Source organism: Patella vulgata, chromosome 1 (assembly GCF_932274485.2).
Source record: "Patella vulgata chromosome 1, xgPatVulg1.2, whole genome shotgun sequence".
Classification (NCBI taxonomy): Eukaryota; Metazoa; Mollusca; class Gastropoda; family Patellidae; genus Patella; species Patella vulgata.
This window is the reverse complement of record NC_065879.2, coordinates 36,973,184-36,993,940: the sequence shown is the minus strand read 5'-3', so window position 1 is coordinate 36,993,940 and position 20,757 is coordinate 36,973,184. Positions and strand designations below refer to the sequence as shown.

General features: G+C 37.1%; 3 protein-coding genes across 5 annotated transcripts in view; 2 read left to right on the top strand and 1 right to left on the bottom strand.

The window, feature by feature from the left end:
- Positions 1-726: 726 nt before the first annotated feature.
- LOC126832240 (tumor necrosis factor ligand superfamily member 10) overlaps positions 727-20,757 on the top strand; it is a 28,503-nt gene continuing 8,472 nt past the window's right edge. The window contains exon 1 of one of the 3 annotated variants that reach the window (XM_050562955.2): positions 727-853. The gene's annotated coding sequence lies outside the window, so the exon portion shown is untranslated. Of the gene's footprint in view, positions 854-20,066; positions 20,113-20,635; positions 20,752-20,757 lie in introns of those variants that run through there. The other 2 variants (XM_050562973.2, XM_050562964.2) reach the window with 2 other exon arrangements.
- On the bottom strand, positions 5,739-7,891 carry LOC126832228 (glutathione reductase, mitochondrial). The gene has a single exon (XM_050562946.2). The coding sequence runs from the start codon at positions 7,832-7,834 to the stop codon at positions 6,449-6,451; it is 1,386 nt and encodes a 461-aa protein (XP_050418903.1). The 5' UTR covers positions 7,835-7,891; the 3' UTR covers positions 5,739-6,448.
- On the top strand, positions 9,443-15,791 carry LOC126810050 (uncharacterized). The gene is made up of 3 exons (XM_050534994.1): positions 9,443-9,571; positions 9,884-9,995; positions 15,754-15,791. Exons 1-3 carry the CDS (start codon positions 9,443-9,445, stop codon positions 15,789-15,791), a joined length of 279 nt encoding a protein of 92 aa, XP_050390951.1.

Here is a 20,757-nt window from a genome sequence, read left to right as displayed (position 1 = left end):
TTTTGACGGTGAAGGTATTGCATTGTTGACATGCAGGGCCAGTCAAATGTGCAATAGAGACAGTCAAAGACTTTTATTTTTTTTTTAGACCATGGTTTTACCAGGATGTATATTTATGTCCACACACTCAGTGCTGTATTCTTTATGAGTAATGGGTGTACTGTATACTCGGAAGTGTTATTAATTGTTGGCAAAAAAACCCCCTAGAATTAAAGGGCCATTATTGAGCTAAATCTGCAGGTCTTTTTTTATGCCTTAAATGTAAATTATTAATTAACTTACCAAGACCATAATCAACTCTCAATGCCATCGGATACGTGACATTGTCAACAGATTTAAATATGATTGATGGTTAATGATTTAATTTAAAAATGGATAATAGAGACTTTGTTTATTACTTTAACAACAGTAGCAATGACAATTGAGACTACATTGTTTTTCTAATGTCGGTAACTCGGCTAAGAATAAAGTAATTTCATTGAAATTTTCAATATATTCCCTTTTCATTATCTTTTTTTTAAAAAAAACAATTATATCAAAATCTGTCAGCCCTGTATCTAAATCTTACATAATTCCCCTTTAAAGTTGCATTATGTAAGATTTAGATAAAGAACTGGCTGTACTTGCTATACCAGTATATATAATTACAATGATAATGAATTTATTATATCACTGTCGACTAGGAAGTCATGACTTGGTGAGTAATCATTGTGAGCAATATTATCCTGGTTAAAATAAGTACATTTAAAAATCTGCTAACACTTGGAGGTATGATCTTTGGTAACGGATTTGAGTTCAAGATATTATCTACAGTAGACAGAATAATCAAGACATCCATTCTTGCCTATATAAGGTATGTATTTTTATATGCCCCCATTTTCATATTGTTGTCGCTCCGCGTCCATCCACAATTTGTTTGTGGACACTCTACAGGTCACAAATTGTATCCAATTTTGATGAAACTTGAAATATAGGTAAATCTCCCAAGGAATGCAGTTCCTTTCGAAATTGGCATGCATCTGACTGTAATTTAATGGATTATGGCCTCTGATTGTACAAAAAATCATGTTTTTTTTTAGCTTGTGGACACTTTTGCCCGACTATTGTAGTCTTTTTTGGCTTCAAATGTTATATGAACTATCATTTAAACTTTTAATCACACGACAAGCATATAACCAACTCTCTAGATCATCAGATGGCTGAGAGTAGAACACCCGCATGGGAAAGAACTTATATTGGCTTTGCCTGTTGTTCAATCCTTTTCAAATGAATAGAATATTGTTTAAACTTAACCCGCATGATTTGAAAATTTGATAAAATGGATAAGCAAAACTTAGTCTTGATTTCACTCATAATTTTCGTTCTGAATAAAGTAATTTGAATGAAATTTTCAGCATATGAAATTTTCATTATCTATATTTGAACTATCTACTTGAAATAAAATCATTTGCATATTTCATAAATCATATCCTGTTTTTTTATGAAATTCTTCCCCATTTCACAACCTGGGGTTTGCGAAGTCAAAGGGATCAGTAAAGGGTAAACAGGAAAAAAACGGGTCCATGAAACAGAAAGCCATGCTAATTAGAGTACCGGTATGAAATTTTTAGTATTTGGACAATGTACATGTATTTTAGTAATTGTTATCTGAGTCACATTTCACAATGGGGATGTAATTATCTTCGCTACAATGAAAAATTATCTCGGATTAAAGTAGCTAAGTCTCTAACTCAATATCATCCAAAATCTTCAACATTGAAAACACAAATTTTTGTCAATTTAAATCAACATTGATGCTGTGATCTTACCGGAAAAAGATTGGCTTCTGATATCCAATATTTAAGACAAAATAAAGATTTTACCATTGGTACACGAATCGTGTACCATAATGCGTTTCAGCCCCAGTTCTAGCAAGATACTCGAGGAATGAGGCTAGACATATTGCACCAAACCAAATGGCGTATGTAGACTGGAATAACCAGGCGCTAGAAATTTGCATTCGATTGAGATTGCTGGTTTATTTCGCGGAACATAACTGATTTGAAATTAGAGTAAAAACGGAAACCATTGAATGTATATCAGTTTATATACATTCATATTACAGTATTATACGAGTTGCGACCCACTTGTGTCAATTTCTAGGTCCCAAATGTTAGCGATTTAGCTCCTTTAACATCCGAAATTACCATTATTTGTCCATTATGCATAAATTATATCTATGTTAATGAGATCCCAGACGTGGGCCGATCACTATAGGGCACAGGCACTTGAAGGGATTAAAATAAAACTTCTTACTACTGTTTGACTCACTAGTATTACTAATAACACAAAGTCAATCACCCACCATATTGTTTTGAATCGTTGAAGATATTTCGTCTGCTATCATCTCAGAATACTCACTAGTTCTAACACTTTCCGTCATTTTTATTGCCAACGAGACTTTATTTGATCATTATACACCTTCCAATGAAAATAAATTGGTCATTTTACAGCGTTATTAATTACAAATCAAACTTGAAGCGTGCTCACTTGGCTATTCGTATCTTCGACGGACTGGAAGTAAGACGAAATAAGGTCAAAGGAATTCCTTTTGTTTGTTGCAGTCTGTATCACCTAGTCCCTTTATTAACCTATCCGTTACTCGAAATTCGAACTCAATCATCATTAGGGTGTAACGGTGATATATTCAAACGTTTTTTTTTTAAATTGGATAAAAATTATAACTCTAGAGCGACCACATTAAGCTTAAAACGCAATTTTTCATACAATCATGGGCCATAATTCAGGAAGTTACGATCCGATATGCATGAATATCGAAAGGAACCAAGACCTTTGTGATATAAGCATAAAATTTAAGGTTGCATCAAAATCAGAAAAAAAATTTGGCCTTTATTTACACCATTTGCGTTATACGAGGGGCGGCCATTTTGTCCGTCAGTTTTGGTCGTATTTTCAAGATTTTCAAAATCAACCATCATTACGGTGTAACGGTGATATATTCACACGATTTTTTAAATCAGATAATAATTGTGACCTCTAGAGGGACCACAAGCTAAAAACGCGATTTTTCGTAGTCAAGGGCCATAATTCAGGAAGTTACGATCCGATATGCGCAAATATTGAAATGAACCAAAATCTTTAGGTTATAAACATGTATTTCAAGTTTCATTAAAATTGGATCAAAATTGTGAGCTCTTAGAGGGTCCAGAACATTGATATACCATATTTTTACACTGTTTGCGTTCGAGTGGCGGCTATTTTGTCTGGCAGTTTTGGTCCGATTTTCATGAAATTCGAACTCAACTGTCATTAAGGTGTAACGGTGATATATTCAAACGTTTTTTAAATCGGAATAAAATTGTGACCTCCACAGGGTGCACAAGCTAAACAACGTGATTTTTCGTACAATCAGGGGCCATAATTCAGGAAGTTACAGTCCGATAGGCGCGAATATCGAAAGGAAATAAAATTTCAACAAAATCAGATGAAAATTGTGACCTCTATAGGGTCCACAAGCTAAAAACGCGATTTTCGTACAATCAGGGGCCATAATCCATGAAGTTACGGTCCGATACATGCCAATATGGAAAGGAACCGAAAGGATCGACAACAATATACGTCCACATGAAAGAGAGAGAGAGAGAAATGGGGTTTAACGTCCACTCGACACAAACTAGGTCATTTCGGGACTAACATATGGTTTAATTTTATTTCAATAATTCGCTTGCGCATAGGGGTCTTTAGCAGTGGGAGGAAACCCGGAGGACCCGGAGAAAACCCACGAGGTTCGACAGGCGACCCTACTCCTTGTCACGTACAACCGGGGATTCGAAACCACGCCAGTCGACTAAATGACAGACTTTATGATACACCGCGCGCACGCTAACCATTCAGCCATCCAACCCCCCTACGTCCACATGAAAATGTGGGCGTATAAAAACGATTAATTGGTTGTTTTGGATTTGGGATTCAGGTAAATCAACTAAGGTGGAATATATTGGACCACATTGAAGTTGCTGTATTCACGGGCTTGAATAGCAGGAAAAGGCGTTTGAGACAGCTCAATTTTAAAACATTCATCGAGCTCGTACTGTCGTACGCCTATGCGTCACAGGACCATTTTCTGTAAAAAATTATCTGATATTTCTAGATTTACCGACCTGAATTCGAACCATCCAATTAGACTGTTGAGCTGCATTCACAAATAATACTTATTCTAACAATTTTGACCTATCGGTTACTGGGTTATGTTCAGGTGCGATTTAACTCATTGGGTGATAACTGACATGGAATGACCCAAAACACAGATTTTGAAAAAAAAAATCGAAAAAACACTGAGACATGGGACAAGAATGGCTTTAACATATGTTGGAGACATTAGTACCAACTATAATTCCACCAAGTTTCAGATTTTTAGGTGCTCATCTACCGGGTTTTATCGGCTCGAAAATATGAGGCAATTTTCGAAAATTTGTGTCTAAAACCATATTCGAGGCCAGTTTTCTGGGTATCTAGTGAAGACTGATGCGTTTTCATATGTTTCTAATGTAGAACTACCGACAATCTCTGGATAGTCCAAGATTTGGGTCTATTACTTTGTAGGTCCTGGAGCACTACAAAATCCAGAAAATATATAGTTGCATCAATTATTTTCGGTTTTTAGAGCCAAGTAGCATGCGAACCTGTAATCTGATTGCAGATTCGTAATCTACACAAAAAGTTCTATCATGCTACCAAATTTGAGCTGTATATCTTCACTAGAAAGGTAAAGATTTTTTCGAGGGGGGCGATTTCCCACCCCTGGCCCACTGGACATGGAATGACCCACCCACTTTTTTGTTAATATTTATTCTCTAAATTTGGCAAAAGAAACCCAATGACTAGCTTCTTTGCTTCTTGTCATATTACAGTCATTGCAGCTATTTCATATTTCATTCTCTTCATTTTAAAAAGTACCATATCAATGAAAGCAGGAATGTGAACATATATTGCAGCGTTAGGGATGCTCTAGTTGTAGCCTGGAGGCTCAGTGCGGAGGGGTGTCCATCAAATGTGCACAAAACTAGACGCAACTTTTCTATAGTAAAATTTCGCGTAGAATACGATGCGGGGTGGTAATCAGTCAGCTGTTGGGACGTTTTCCAGATATTCGGGGTCAACGGTCAAATGAGTTCATTTGCACAGAAAGTGAATGCGCAGCCATTCTTGTATCATGAAAATAAACTGAAAATGATCGAAAGTAATTACCCTTTCAATAAAAATGTAAACTTGCTAAATTCACCTTTCTTCTTTGTGACCCCGGAGGTCAAAAGGTGAAATTTTCTGTTTTAGCACTAGGAAGATTTAAAGCAACAACTATCAGCGTAAAATTTAAAAAACTAAAGCGAAACCTGTTCTAATTAATAATAGGAACATTTAAAATGTATATTTAGGTGGTCTTATGCTGAACTTCTACTTTCGAACCTCGAAAAAGATCTTGCATAACAGAACCAAAACACTTCGAAACCTGTTTCAAAAATACCACTCGGCATCATATTCTACGCAAAATTTTACTATAGAAAAGTTGGGTCTGGTTTTGTGCCCATTTGATGGACACCCCTGCAGCGTTGAGCCTCCAGTCTATTGTGTTAAGAGATTGATTTGTACCCTTGGATTGCTTCTGTTAAAAAGTGTATTCATTTTGAGTTAATAAAATAACAATACTTATAATACGTGTTTTACATGTGTACATATTAGAGATAATGTATAATATTTTATAAATCTTTTCAAACAAAATTTATGGTGAGTGTGGATGTGTTGCTTTCAAGGCATAATATAAGTGCAATTTGCCTGAAATCTATGAAAAATATCCATTTCTATAGACAGTGAATGCATCATAATGGCATATCCATGCACTTAATCCTTCCTTAAACTAGCCCCCTGAGATGACTAATTTTTGAGGTGATATAATCAATGATTAAGTACAAGTTAAAGTTTCAGAATATCACATTTTATTGTATTCTCAAACAATGATAAACTCAATGATTAGCCTAATCAAAGTTTATAAAAATCGGAGTTTAAAATTTAGTCAGCCTTCCAGAATATGACTGGTCAGAAAATCGGAGATTAAATCTATGATTAGCACTAACCCACTATCGAAAATATGAGCTTAAGTTTTCAATCAGGTCTATGGTTTAATAAATATAAGGGAGATAACTACACTAAAGCTATTCATTAGAGGACATAACACTGGCTCAATTTTCTGTATTTAAATATAATATTGATAAGATATTAGGGATACTATAGTTACTAATTTATTAAATGTTGGCTGTTGCTTATAATCACAGGATAAATGATGAAACTATAAAAAAGCATAAATTTAATTAATTAATAAATTGAAATATAGTTAAGACATAGTTAAAATTAATTGAATAAATGTTAATTTTTGTTCTAATTAGATATTGATTGACTATCTCATAGTAACTAATTCTTCTGATGATGTAGGATGTATGGCTACTGTGTCATCAAATTGTTTCTTAGTGGCACCCATCTTAATTGCCACAGAGAAACCTTGTAACATCTCATCACATCCTTGTCCAACCATATGCAGGCCAACAACTTTCTCTTCCGGCAACACACAAATTAACTTCATAAGACACTTTTCTTTATGTTGGGTAACAGCAAAGTACATTGGAGTAAAATTGGAGGTGTAAACCTTAAGCTTGTCTTTTCCATATTTCTTCTCAGCCTCGGCTTCCGTCAGTCCTATGGTGCCGGTAGGTGGATGAGAAAATATCACAGTTGGAATGTTATCATAATCCAGTTTAAGATTGCTTTCTTTGTTGAATACTCTATGCGATAAGCGTCGACCTGCTGCTATCGCTACTGGTGTAAGCAGAGCTTTACCGCAGACATCACCTAGTGCATAGATTTTATCAGCTGTCGTATTTTGATATTCATCAACTTGTATGTTCCCTTTCTTGTCTAAAGCTACTCCAACATTCTCTAATCCTAAGTTATCTGTATTGGGTATACGACCAATAGCCCACAATAAGCATTCCACATCCTTGTGAACATCTCCTGCGACAGTTGTAATGGTTAATTTACCATTTGCTTCCTTCTGGACAGATTTGACATTGGTTTGACGATGGACTTTAACCCCTCCATTTTCAAGATTCTCTGTCACTGTTCGACTAATGCAAGTATCAAATGTTCTAAGAACTTCATCATGTCGTATAAAAATCGATGTTTCTGAACCAAGTGAGGCAAATATGGCTGCGAGTTCCACAGCAATATATCCGGCCCCAACTACTATAGTTTTCTTGGGAAGATCTTCAAGCTCAAAAAATCCATCACTACTTATACCATGTTCAGCTCCAGGTATGTCAGGAAAAATTGGTCTACCTCCTGTAGCAATTAAGATATGGTCAGCAGAATAAGTATCATTTCCAACCTGAACACCCCTATCTTGTGTCAAAGTAGCATGACCAAGAATTTTCTCTACTTTCGATTTATCAAGGTTGGAATCATAGATACCATTCAATCTTTTGATATAGGCATCACGTGAAGACTTTATATGACTCCAATTAAACTTTTTCATCTCCACATCAAATCCGTAATCTCGATAATTCGGTAACATTTCTGCGTGCAAAGCGGTGTTGAACATAATTTTTTTGGGAACACACCCCACATTCACACACGTGCCACCCCATCGACCCTCCTCAACAACTGCTGCCTTGACACCAAATTCTGCAGCTCTTCTTGCACTTGCAAGTCCTCCAGAACCACCGCCAATTACTATCAAATCGAATTTCTTGCTTACCGGCGGCATGGTTGTAAGAAAACGCCGAATCATTGGATGACAAACAAGTTGTTTTGTTTGGTGTAACTGTTCATCCGGAACTTGAAAGGTTGCGGGGTCAAGGATAAAGTATCTACGTTTGCGAAAGGTTCATTCGGCAAACCTCAGCAGATTCCAGTACCCTTCTGCCGAGGTTTGCCGAGTGCGAAAGGTTAGGACTAAAAGCTAAGGCACATTGCAGATTTCGTCATAGCTCACGAGATGTAAATGAAATGGGGGTTAACGTCCCACTGTTCTCCTCCGAACATCCGGGCTAATGAAGACGGGTCACGAGATGTTAAATTTAGCGTGAGGTCTAGGGGATAGACCGATTCAGCTAAGAAGTCACGTGACGTCCTGACTGAACCGTTAAATTTCATTTAAAGTAACGTGATTGCCTTCGTGTTTATTTTTCATATTACTGCATATTCATAACTTTTATTGTTTTGATCAGCATTTATACTGTTTAATAACTATTTCGTGTGAACAAATAACGTTTAAATTTCTTCATCTTGAGTGTAATTGGACTTCATTTATTCAACTACAAGTTATAAATTATACTACGTTGATCATGGCGACGCCGCCGTCGTCAACAGATCCAGGCGTACCGTTCGCATCTTCATGCTCCTGTTGTAAATGGCATGTGATATGTTGCCAATGTATTCTAAAGAATGACCATATCATTTGGACCAAATCCCTCAGAAACACCCCTAAAATTAGTCCGGTTACGTGGGCTAACTGGTTAAAGAAGGGTGGGGGTAAAAAAAAACGTCGGAGAAAAGAGCTACAAATTGTTCCGTGAAAACTATGTTTACGATGTCTGCATCGGTTCTGTAAAAGATATTAGTAATCATGTTAAAGCTAGATGTTATCGTTCAATGAAGAAAAACGAAGAGCCTCACCATTTATTTCTAACTTTAAAAGAGTCTAGTCGTTTGGAATCCGATAATGGTAAATTTGGCGAGATTTGTACCGCCCACTGCTCATGTAAAGGAGGTAGTGGTGGACACTGCAATCATGTTTTTGCCCTCTTGTACCAGCTTAACGATTTTTCCAGTCTTGGTATGAAAGATATTCCCTTAAATAACATGTCATGTACTAGTCAACCCCAAACATGGCACATTCCAAGAGCTAAAAGCATATGCCCCTTACCTGTGATGGGAACACATTTTGCTCGTTCCACAACAGATCAGAACGAAAGAAAACGGGATCCTGTCAAATCGAAGTTGTATGATGCTAGGGGGCCTGCTGCAAAATGTGGATTGAAAACGGGGCACATAAATTCCCATGTAATGGATCTTAAGAATAAAGAACCCCCACCTCCATTTTCATATCTATTACTTGACCAAGAACCCACTTTTGTAGTTGATACTGTGTTTGGTTACATGCCTGTTGGATCCTGTCTATCATATCAATTGGAAGACTTTGGTAGAGAACCACCTAAATTTTTTTTCAACCAACCTGCGCCAACTGATTCCATAAATCATATTTTTTCAGCATTTCCCGACATCCCGATTCTAAGAGATAATAAAGTCTTCGATCTTGACCACGATTTAGGGGTATTTCGTGTTTCAGATGTTTGCAGGGAATTTTTACTTAATAATATTTTGATTTCTGTCGAAGATGCTATTAGTTTGGAAAAGAGAACAGGTTTTACAAAGTGATTGTTTAGAGTGGGTTAATCAACATAAAGTTAGATTAACTGCGTCCAATTTTGGCAAGTTATACAAGCGAATAAAAATGCCTACGGAGGCATTGTTAAAGTCCATTTTTGAAGCTAAAGACCTAGGTTATGTAAAAGCCATATCACATGGCAAACGAACTGAAAGTACAGCAAAAGATATTTATGCCAAATATAATATGCAGAAGACAGGTTTTCTAATATTCGATGCAGGTTTATGTATAAGTTCAACGTATCCATATCTGGGAGCAAGCCCCGACGGAACAATTTTCGATCCAACTGCAGCAGACCCTTATAGGCTTCTAGAAATAAAATGTCCATTTAGTAAAAGAAATGAAACTTTAGAACAAGCTCTCTTAGATCCAGGATTTTATTTGCAAAAGATAGGAGATACCATCAAATTAAAGGTCGATAGCGAATACTATTGTCAAGTCCAGGGTCAGTTGGCACTCACTGGTATAAACTGGTGTGATTTTTGTGTGTTTTTATCTGACTGTAAAGAAATGTGCATAGACAGAATTTATTTTGATTGTAATTTTTGGACCAACAAGTTGTTACCAAAACTATCAATGTTTTACTTTAATCACGGGTTACAATTCTTGAGTATGAAATATGACATGCAGTTATTACACAAAAATGTTATATTGAAAACTATAAATATAAACAAATGTATCATTGAATTAAAATAATCAAAACGAAACAGCTTAACTCTTTGTCTATTATACGACGAATTTGTGATATGAATTACAATGTTTTTCTTTATCCATTTATTCGGTCATTTCCGTATTAAGAACTGGGTTTTGGAAATTAGAAAGAAGACAGGCAACTGTCCATATCTGGTTAATGACACCAAACATTGAAATTGGGATAATAGAATTAAAAATTCGAAATCTCCGGATCTTACAAATTGCTTTTTCGACATGAATTCGGTGCCTTGCAATAGTTTGAGTTTTGATGACATCGTCCTCGTTAAATCCAACTTTGTCTTTAAGAAAAGGTGGAATATTCAATCGCAATCCCAGAATACCAAGTTCTTTTCCAATTTCGAATCCTTTATCTGCAACAATACCATCGCCATTTAAAATTTCACCTACAAGTAGTTTCTGCTTTAACATTTCTAAAAATCCTGACCTGTTAACAATTTGTTTATCACTTATTGATCCCTCAAATAATTGAGACACAAACATAATACCCCCATTAGGATCAACACTCAACAATCCTTTTAATGGGGGATCACGGTGGCTAAGTGGGTAAGGCGCTGGCTCGCTAGCCTGGAGGTCGGGTGTTCGATCCCTGCATTGGCCGAGAAAGTTCATCCAGATTTTCCGGCGTGGTTCCCCCTTGTCAGTGATGCAGGACGGAGGGCCTGACAAGGACAGATGTCTAGTCATTCGGATGAGACGAAAAACCGAGGTCCCGTGTACACATTGGCGTGCACGTAAAAGATCCCTTGACAGTTGGAATTCGATATAAGAGTCTTCATTAGCCCAGTTCGGAGCAAAACAGTAGGACGTTAAACCCCATTTCATTTCATTTCATTTCAATCCTTTTAATGTCGTGTGAGATTTATACGAACTATAACTTTCACTATGCTTCTGTAAGGCATTAGGGACTTGAACTTTTAGTTCTGTGGCATCAATAATAACTAAATTATTTGGATATTGCTCTAAAAATTCACGTGAGGTATGTTCAATAATTATATCGCGACGTGGCCAAATTTTCAAACTACCTAATACGAGATATAAATAATTAATCCAACTAATAATAATGTTATTAATGGTACCTCCCGAAAGACAAAATCTTTCGGCCAAATCTATGTGTGATAATCCCATTCGCAGTTTGAGAAGAGTGAGTAAAAATTCGTCTTCCAGCGTAAGTTTATGGGCCATGGGTCTAGTTTTGAAAAGCCCCGAGTTTGAGGGATATAATCATCCATACAGTCAGCATGGGGAGATCCATACTCGTACAAACTTTCTGTATCAATGCGACTCGATTTTCCGGTTGCACTATCCCAATAGATTATATGCTTCCTGTCTAGATCAGGAACTAAAAATAAAAGAGTCTTCTTGAAGGCATCATAAGAATTGAATCCAGTGAAATGAGTAAACAGTTTATATTCTTTAGTTGAAGTATTAGACTTTGATAACAGATGAGATACCGAAAACCTGTGATGATACGGTAAAGGAGCCTGCAAACAAAATTCGTCATTGAATGTTTGTGTTTTCCTTGACACAGAACGTTTGTTATTAGTTAAATGGTCACCCTCTCCCTCTGAAGCTTCATCTGTCTCATCTTCTTCCTCGACTGTATAATCTCCGAGACAATAATTTTCTGTCCATTTAGGTATGTTTGTTCGACGTTATTTCCATGAATATAGGAGAAAAAAATATGCTCTGACACATTCCTTATAAATAAGCCATCGCGACATATAAATAGGCCCTATTCGTTAGCCAGTATTATTTTATGGACTGCCTTTGATATTTTGGTTTTATTTTCTTAAAGATGCATTGTGTAAGAGCTAAATCTGCCCACTGCAGACCTTTCTTTTGGCCTCAAATTTCACATAAATTATTAATCAGACATTTATTCACATGACAAACTTAATTATATTAACCCTCTATCCCGTTCACAAGATTTTTGGCAAAGGGGTGAAAATAAGTATGTTTCATCCTCCTTCGACCCCAATGTTTCCCACCAGATTTGACAAAATCCTTTAAACATTATAGCCTCTATATCCTAATGACGTAGATATACTGAGCGCCATGGAAAACGCATCACTTAGTTTTTCGTATAACAAAATGATCCTGTAAACATATCTTATTTATTTTGCTTCTTATTGTGAACAATATTCGAATGGGAACACATCAATAACAACACATTTGTACACTTATGGATGTTTAATCTGTAATCAACGGTACAAAGTCAGAGGGGTCAAAACCAAAAGTACGACACAGATGTCAGTAGCGCGTGTGTCCTCCACGGGCTCTTACGCACGCTGTGCAGCGACGTCGCATTTAATTTACCAATGTTTGCAGTGCCGGACTGGGCCCACCTGTCCACCTGTCCGTGACAGGTGGGCCTAATCTCATTAAACAAACGTGGGCCTAAGCCTATAAAGAAAAAAGAAAAAAAGAGAAAGAAAAGAGAAAGAAAGGAAAGGGGGAAGAAAGAAAAGAAAGAAGGGAGGAGAGGACAGGACAGGACAAAGGAAAGACAAGATAGAAAAAAAATTACTGACTAAAAATACAAAAAAGAAGTGTACTACAAGGAAAGAACTTTATGAGTTAGACCTCATTATACCGAGATCCGTGTAATTCATCTTTTAACCTCTACTTAGTTCTTCATAAGTCATTATCGCCGAAATAATTGCCAAAAACTGAGAATAAAAGATGTTTGTTTTTGACACTGAAGAGAATTCTCAAATTCATCTAATGATAGTGCTCTTAGGTCACTCTTTTATCTAATTGTATCAGGAAATCAAAAATTTTCCTCTTCTGCTTTGGTCTGAAATGTTTGGAAAATGGGTTTGCGGTTGTCAATTTTCAAAACTTTCCTGGAAAGAAACCCGACCCCCCCCCCAACCGACCCCCCTTGGACGCTCGCGCCTCTGCGGCGCGCTCGTGACGCGCATTCGGCGCGGACTTGTGTGGGCCTTGGTCAATGACCTGACAGGTGGGCCTTCGACCCACCAGTCCGGCACTGAATGTTTGAAACAAGGCCTGCGGCAAATTGTTCCATTCTTGGACAAGAGCAGCTTCTAAAGCAGCAATGGTGTGCATCTGTGGTCTCCGATACAGGCGGCGTCCAATCTCATCCCAGACATGTTCTATCGGTGCCATGTCCGGAGACATGGCTGGCCAGTCCAAGAAATTGATGTTGTTAGCAGCCAGGTAGTCCATACTAAAACGGGCGGTATGCGGACGATCATTATCCTGTTGGAAGTGCTGAAGTTGTGGGTACGCTCGAAACATCGGAACAACAATTGGTTGCAAGACATCATCACAGTAGGCTACAGCATTAACGCGACCCCTGCAAACGTGTAGGGCGGTCCGATGATGAAATGTGAAGCCTCCCCACACCATTACACTTCCCCCACCCCATCGATTCGTTTCGAAGACGCAGCAGTCTCCAAGACGTTCCCCAAGACGTCTCCACACACGTTGACGGCCATCAGCGTGATAAAGATGAAAGCGACTCTCATCACTGAAGAGCACACTTTGCCAGTCTACTCTTCTCCATGTCTGGTGTCCTTGAGCCCATATCAAACGCCACTGACGGTGATGATCCCTGAGGATAGCTCCAACATAAGGTCGTCGTGCACGGAGTCCTTCTTCTCTTAGACGACGTCTTACGGTGTTGGCACTTACTGGACCTTGTCTTCCGACGACTGCTGCACCTGTTCGAGTAGCTGGGCGGAATCTGTCACGCAGATATGTGACCCGGATGTAGCGGTCTTGAGCCTGGGTTGTAACGCGTTGTGGACCAGGACGTTGACGGTCACGTGTTGATCCAGTAACTCGAACACGTTCCACCAACCTTACAATGGTGGACTGATGACAATTGAAGTGTCTGGCAATAGCACGTGTAGACATGCCAGCCCTAGACATTCCCATGGCTTCATTCCGTTGATTTTCAGTAAGTCTCGGCATCTCTAGCTCGATTCCTTCACACGTCCAACAACAAATTACGACAGATTGGCGTTTCACAGTTCATGTACTGCACATTAAGTTGAAAATATGCTTTTAAAGGGCTCACACACAATGCGAATATTGGGTTTTTCATGTGCATCTCGTGCAATTTTTTTTTTTGCACACGGGCCGATATTTTTTGCGTTTGGGAGCATTGTGTGAAACAATAGTTCATAGTATTGCATAATATTATACATACAAAACCACCTAATAAAATATTTGGGGAAAAAAAAGTGATGCGTTTTCCATGGCGCTCAGTATATATACATGTAGATAGACAAATAGTGAAAGTGACTTACAAGCGCTACGTTCATGAGACACTCAGTTTAATTAGCCTTGGACTGGATAATTTAATGAAATCTTTATTACATTTGTTTTACACTCAGGCCCCCAAAATAATACATGTGTTTGTTTACGATTACGGTTTCTTGGATTATTGTAAACTCCGTAATTTGTTCCGAAACGGCCAGCGTAAAGAGCCCCGGGGGTTAATAAGTAAATAAATATAAGTGTGTTGAAAAAAAATTTTCCAATAAAGAAAGCAAATGTTTCTTAACCCAAAATGATTTTTCTAAAAAAAAACCCACAATGAATACAAATATGGACAAATATTAGATTTTATTCATGAGAATTAACAAATAAAAATAATAAATTGTATTCCATCTTAATTATTAATATCCCTGCTAATACATGCATAATACAACAGGCTAGCGAGACAGCGCTGTACTCACTGAGCCACCGTGGCTCCCAGGGTCTACTATAAACAAGCCAACAGCCAGGCTGATGTCCCTCGCCGCAATCCCCAAATAAATAGATGACACAAATGAATTAATTTCACATTTGTCTTTTTATAAAGCATCGATGAATCAAAATGTTTACAATTAATGAAAATTCGATCATAAAATGCAGTAAATCAATTTAACAATAAAACCGGTGGTTTCTAGGCAAGATACGCTAAGAATAAGCTAAACAAAAATGCGATTTTTTGTACAATCAGGGGTGTGACAGTATTAGTTCTTTATTCAGGTTCGGATGACAAGACTAGTTTCAGCTTCTATTAATACTTTTATTCTGCTTCTAACATATTATGTACAAACATCGTAATGTTAAAGACACCCAGGACTAAATTACATTAGTTGGCCGTTGTCCGGTCTTAACTCCAAACCAGCGTGGCCTGGAGTTAACTACCAGACGTCGCCTAGCCTCCGACTGCTCTCATGTCCTGCCTGGACCTCTCTCCGTCTATTTGTTTCTTAATCTGGGTTTATAAACCTTTCCACACACAAAGGAATCTCATTAGGCATCTGCTATAATGTATGATGTTTCATATCAGTTAACGTTCAGTATAGTTTATCAGACAAAGAAGTAAGATAAGACATGCCATCAACAAGTTAAAGTTACATAAGTTACATAATGCTACCAAGATCTACAGGGGTCGGCAGGTGGATTTGATATTCAAATTACTTTCACATGTCAAGATGGCAGGGGGCATAACATGTCATTTTGTAACATACCTTCCCTTTTTTCAATAAAGTTATGAATTATATGAAATAACTTATTTTAAGACAGTTACAAACTTAAATATAAATGGAGTCGAGAATAACTACCCTAATTAAAATATAAACAAAAATACGAAAAATTACAATATACTGATTAAAAGTTAAATAAACAAAAATAAAAATTTAAATGGCAAAGAATAAAACACTGGTTGAAAATATACTAGAATGTTCATACATTATGTCGCAGATAATTTTAATGTTCACACACACGAGTTCTTGGAATCGCATATAACGCACACTATTCTGTTTTGCACACACGCGAGTTACTGAAATCACATCTATATAAATTGTTTTCATAACACACGCGAATATATAATATATATCATTATAATGGTCACACGCGCAATGTAGAAATTATATCCATTTTCTTCTTCCGTACATCGTCGTTGTGGTCAACTGTAGGGAGATACAAATTCATTTTTTTCTTCTTCCTTTATTCCGTCGTCTTCTTCTTGTATAAGTTTTCCGTAATAGCAAGGGGTCAGTGTTTTTCGGTAGTCTTATCTTTTCCATACCGCCTGGCCGGAACGGTGCGACATGTGCTATGAAGAGTATTATAACTGCCACCCATGCGAAAGTTTTATCATCTGTTTATCATATCATGGAGTGAACTTAATTAATAGTTAATCAAATTAGCAAGTGGAACAGACTTTAATTAGCTATCTAACGATATTTACATTATTATTTACATGGATAGAATTGAAATTAGGATGTCATATTGTTTTGTTTTTTTCTGAACACATTTTACCAATCTTCAATAAGATATTTTGAAAGAACGTATCAAAATTAATAACGGTTTATCTCTATAATTTTTAAACACAACACAAAACAAGACAATACGTTCGCTCCTAATTCTGAGCACGACCCTCTCCTGGGGTTAAACCAATCCCACCTGACTGGGGTTTCACATAAACCTTTTCCCGTAACATATCGGGACCTCCCAATCTATATTATTGGGGTATCACAAAATAAAAATAATAAAAAATCTCTCCCGTACATATCGGGTCATCCCATTAACATTTGGGGTACTACGTTAAACACGAATAAAATCTTTCCCGTAAATATCGGGCCATCCCATTAACACTTGGGGTAATATACACGTATAGACAAAACAAATAAAAAACCTTAGAGATAAACGCGGTAATACTGTGTGAATGTTATTGGGTTAAATTTCAAATTACGATACTGTTAACCCAATTCTAGTTAAACAATCACAAAACATTTTACTTTTCGATATTAACCTATTAATACTAATTTTAAATGCCAAAATATGTGTTCAAAACAAACAATTATAATTTATAATCTTTTAAAAACAACATGACCCATTGTAAAACAAACAATATATATACAATTTTGTTTTAGTCATTTTCCTACAAATAGTTGAGGACTGTTCCACTACTAGCTTGAACGTTATATTAAATTAAGTAACTACACCATGATATTTAATAAAGCGTGATGATAAACTGCTGATTTCCCAGTTAAATTGTAATACATTATAGCACAATGTCATTATTAACCGGCCATGGTAGGATTAGAAAAAGACTTACCCGTGTAGACTAATATCTGTGGCCTGTGGTCTTCTAGTGGTGGACTTCAAACGTTATCCTGGTCACGGCACCAATTAATATGTGACAGTATTAGTTCTTTATTCAGGTTCGGATGACAAGACTAGTTTCAGCTTCTATTAATACTTTTATTCTGCTTCTAACATATTATGTACAAACATCGTAATGTTAAAGACACCCAGGACTAAATTACATTAGTTGGCCGTTGTCCGGTCTTAACTCCAAACCAGCGTGGCCTGGAGTTAACTACCAGACGTCGCCTAGCCTCCGACTGCTCTCATGTCCTGCCTGGACCTCTCTCCGTCTATTTGTTTCTTAATCTGGGTTTATAAACCTTTCCACACACAAAGGAATCTCATTAGGCATCTGCTATAATGTATGATGTTTCATATCAGTTAACGTTCAGTATAGTTTATCAGACAAAGAAGTAAGATAAGACATGCCATCAACAAGTTAAAGTTACATAAGTTACATAATGCTACCAAGATCTACAGGGGTCGGCAGGTGGATTTGATATTCAAATTACTTTCACATGTCAAGATGGCAGGGGGCATAACATGTCATTTTGTAACAGGGGCCATAATAAAGTTACGACCCGATATGCATGAATATCGAAAGGAACCGACATCTTTTGGATATAAACATATATTTTAAGTTTCATCAAGATCGGATAAAAACTGTGACTTCTATAGAGGGCCCACATTGCCCACATCATTGGTATTGCAATATTTGCGTACAAGTAGCCAGAGGCGTAGCCGTGAATTATATATTGGGCGGGGGGGCGCAAATGTTGACAATCTGTGACGCTATAGTAAGAGTGTGGGAGGGTCACTCTCCCACTGGGGGGGGGGGGCATATCAAACAGATGAAAAAAATGTGACCTTTAGAGGTTCCACAAGCTAAAAAAAACCTTGATTTTTCGCACAATTTAGAGAAAGTTACTGTCCGATATGCACGAATATCGAAAGCAAGAGATCTTTGGCTTATAAACACACATTTCAAGTTTCATCAATATCAAATTTTTCGAACAATCGGGGTCTATAATCCCGGAAGTTCCGTTCCAAAATGCGTGATTATCGAAAGGAATCGAGATCTTTGTGGTATAAACGTAGATTTAAAGTTTCATCAAAATCGGATCAAAATTGTGACCTCATTATGACGATGATATATTTAAAGGGATTTTTAAATCGAATAAAAATTGTGATCTCTACATGTAGAGGGACCACAAGCTAACAACGTGACTTTTTGTACAATCGGGGGCCATAATCCAGAACGATATGCGTGAATATCGAAAGGAACCGAGATCTTTGGATTGTAAACATACATTTCAAGTCTCATCAAAATCGGATAAAAATTGTGACCTCTAGAGTGTCCACAAGCTAAAACCGTAATTTTTCGTACAATCAAGGACCATAATCCATGAAGTTACGGTTCGATACATGCCAATATCGAAAGGAACCGAGATCTTTCGGAGATACAACTATATTTCAAATTCGTTAAAATCGGATAAAAATTGTGACCCGTAGAGTGTCCACAAACAAATTGTGAACGGACACACGGACGGACAGGCGGACAGGGGCGACGACAATTTACGTCCACACGAAAATGTGGGCGTATAAGAATAAAATAGTCTCCATCACCAAATTCACATCCAATAATTTTTTTTTTTATGACAAATTAATTACTTTGGTACAAATCCACAATCACATGGATATTTTTTTTCCAACTTATTTTTAGCACACAGATTTTACTCTTCATTGCATGCTACACTGTAAAAGTGACAATCATGTGCCAAATGCATATTTTCACGGACTAATTTCTAATATTTTCACATTTATTTCTATCATATTATTATGTCTGTGCCAATGATTAATGATACTGGTACCGGCATTTACAGTGGCCTATATCAATAGGCCCATTGCATATGCGGATGTAAATAAATTATATAATATAATCCTTAAAATTTTTTTAAAATCTAGTCATCAATTTAGAACTGTACAACCGTAGAATTCGGATAGCATTTAAGTAAATCGATTCATATTATAATAGGGCCTGTTTTGACTTTGTTACTCATTGTCAGGCCTAGAAATTTGATTAATATTAATGTAAGATTATATTTATGGTGTATGTAGTGAGGTTGGCTATTATTGGTTGCGAATGGTGTCATTAAAGGTGGAAGTAGCATTAGTCTGGTGTTATTAGATTAGGCACAGCCCTATTGGCATTGCAATAGGATATTGTGCCCAAGACCCGGCCTAGCCTATTTGACCTTCATGATCTTATTCAAAATGACTTACTGACGAAAAGTAATGTCCTTCTTTCTATTCTCGGAGGTTTCGCGTGCACAGGATAAACGAATCATTTTTATACGAATAAGAAGACGTCAAGTGTAACGTTTAGCCTAGGCCTACATATTAAACCGGCGCCATCTGGATGTCTTCTGCCACGGCTAGAAGTCAGTGTTTCTTTGCCATCGACTCTTAACAGCTAGCACGGTCTTTCCACGTCATTGCTGTATCCCGTTCTCAAGATTTTCGAAACGAACAGTTGCGAAACCCTTAAAATAATTATATGGTTCATTCTCTTATGATCCAATGCTTCCAGCCAAAATAATCCGTTCACGAGCCAACTGTTGGCGGACAGACCGACGGCGGGGTGATGACATAATACGCATAATGTGGGCGTATAAAATTGGAAAATAGAGGCCACTATGACTAGGACGCGTCACGATAATTTGTCACGTGACATCATGTGTAAATTAACATATTACTTAGCTCGGTTGAGGCAGAACGGTTTTCAGGTAAGCATAACCAATCCTCTTTCACAGAAACGAGGGAGTGTCATTTTTAAAAAAAATAATATTTATTAAATTTTGTTTAAAGAAGGGAGTGTCATTCCGCTATGAAAGAAGCATTGAAAGTGGAAATCGGGTATGGAAAAGCTGTTGCGGACTGCTTATAGCTGAAAATAAAATGAATATCAACTGGCCTAGATTACTTTGTGCAAGTCGTATCTGTGCACGATATGGCTATAAATAGCTCATGCATAATCAAACTACTTCTGCAATGACTGCAATTGATTTGTTTTTGTATAGGCGCCCCCCAAAATAGGTAGACACTTGTTATTTCTAGAATATTTCTAAATCAATTAATGACGCGATGTCATTCTGAACATAGCAGACACGCTAGATTTAGTTTTCGATCGTTAGATACATAATTATATATGTGTTCATGCAACCGATGCACTTGACCTAATAAAACGCGTTTGAAATGACAAACGAATTCACAATGACAAGCGTCTGTAATGACAATATAATTTACAGAATCTTATTCCCCGAAAATTATATTTTCTGAGAAATGTGTTATCAAATCGAAACTAGGAAGCTAATGACACTTTAATATTAGTCTGTGCTGATAGCAAACCCAGTTTAAGTGGACTGGTAATT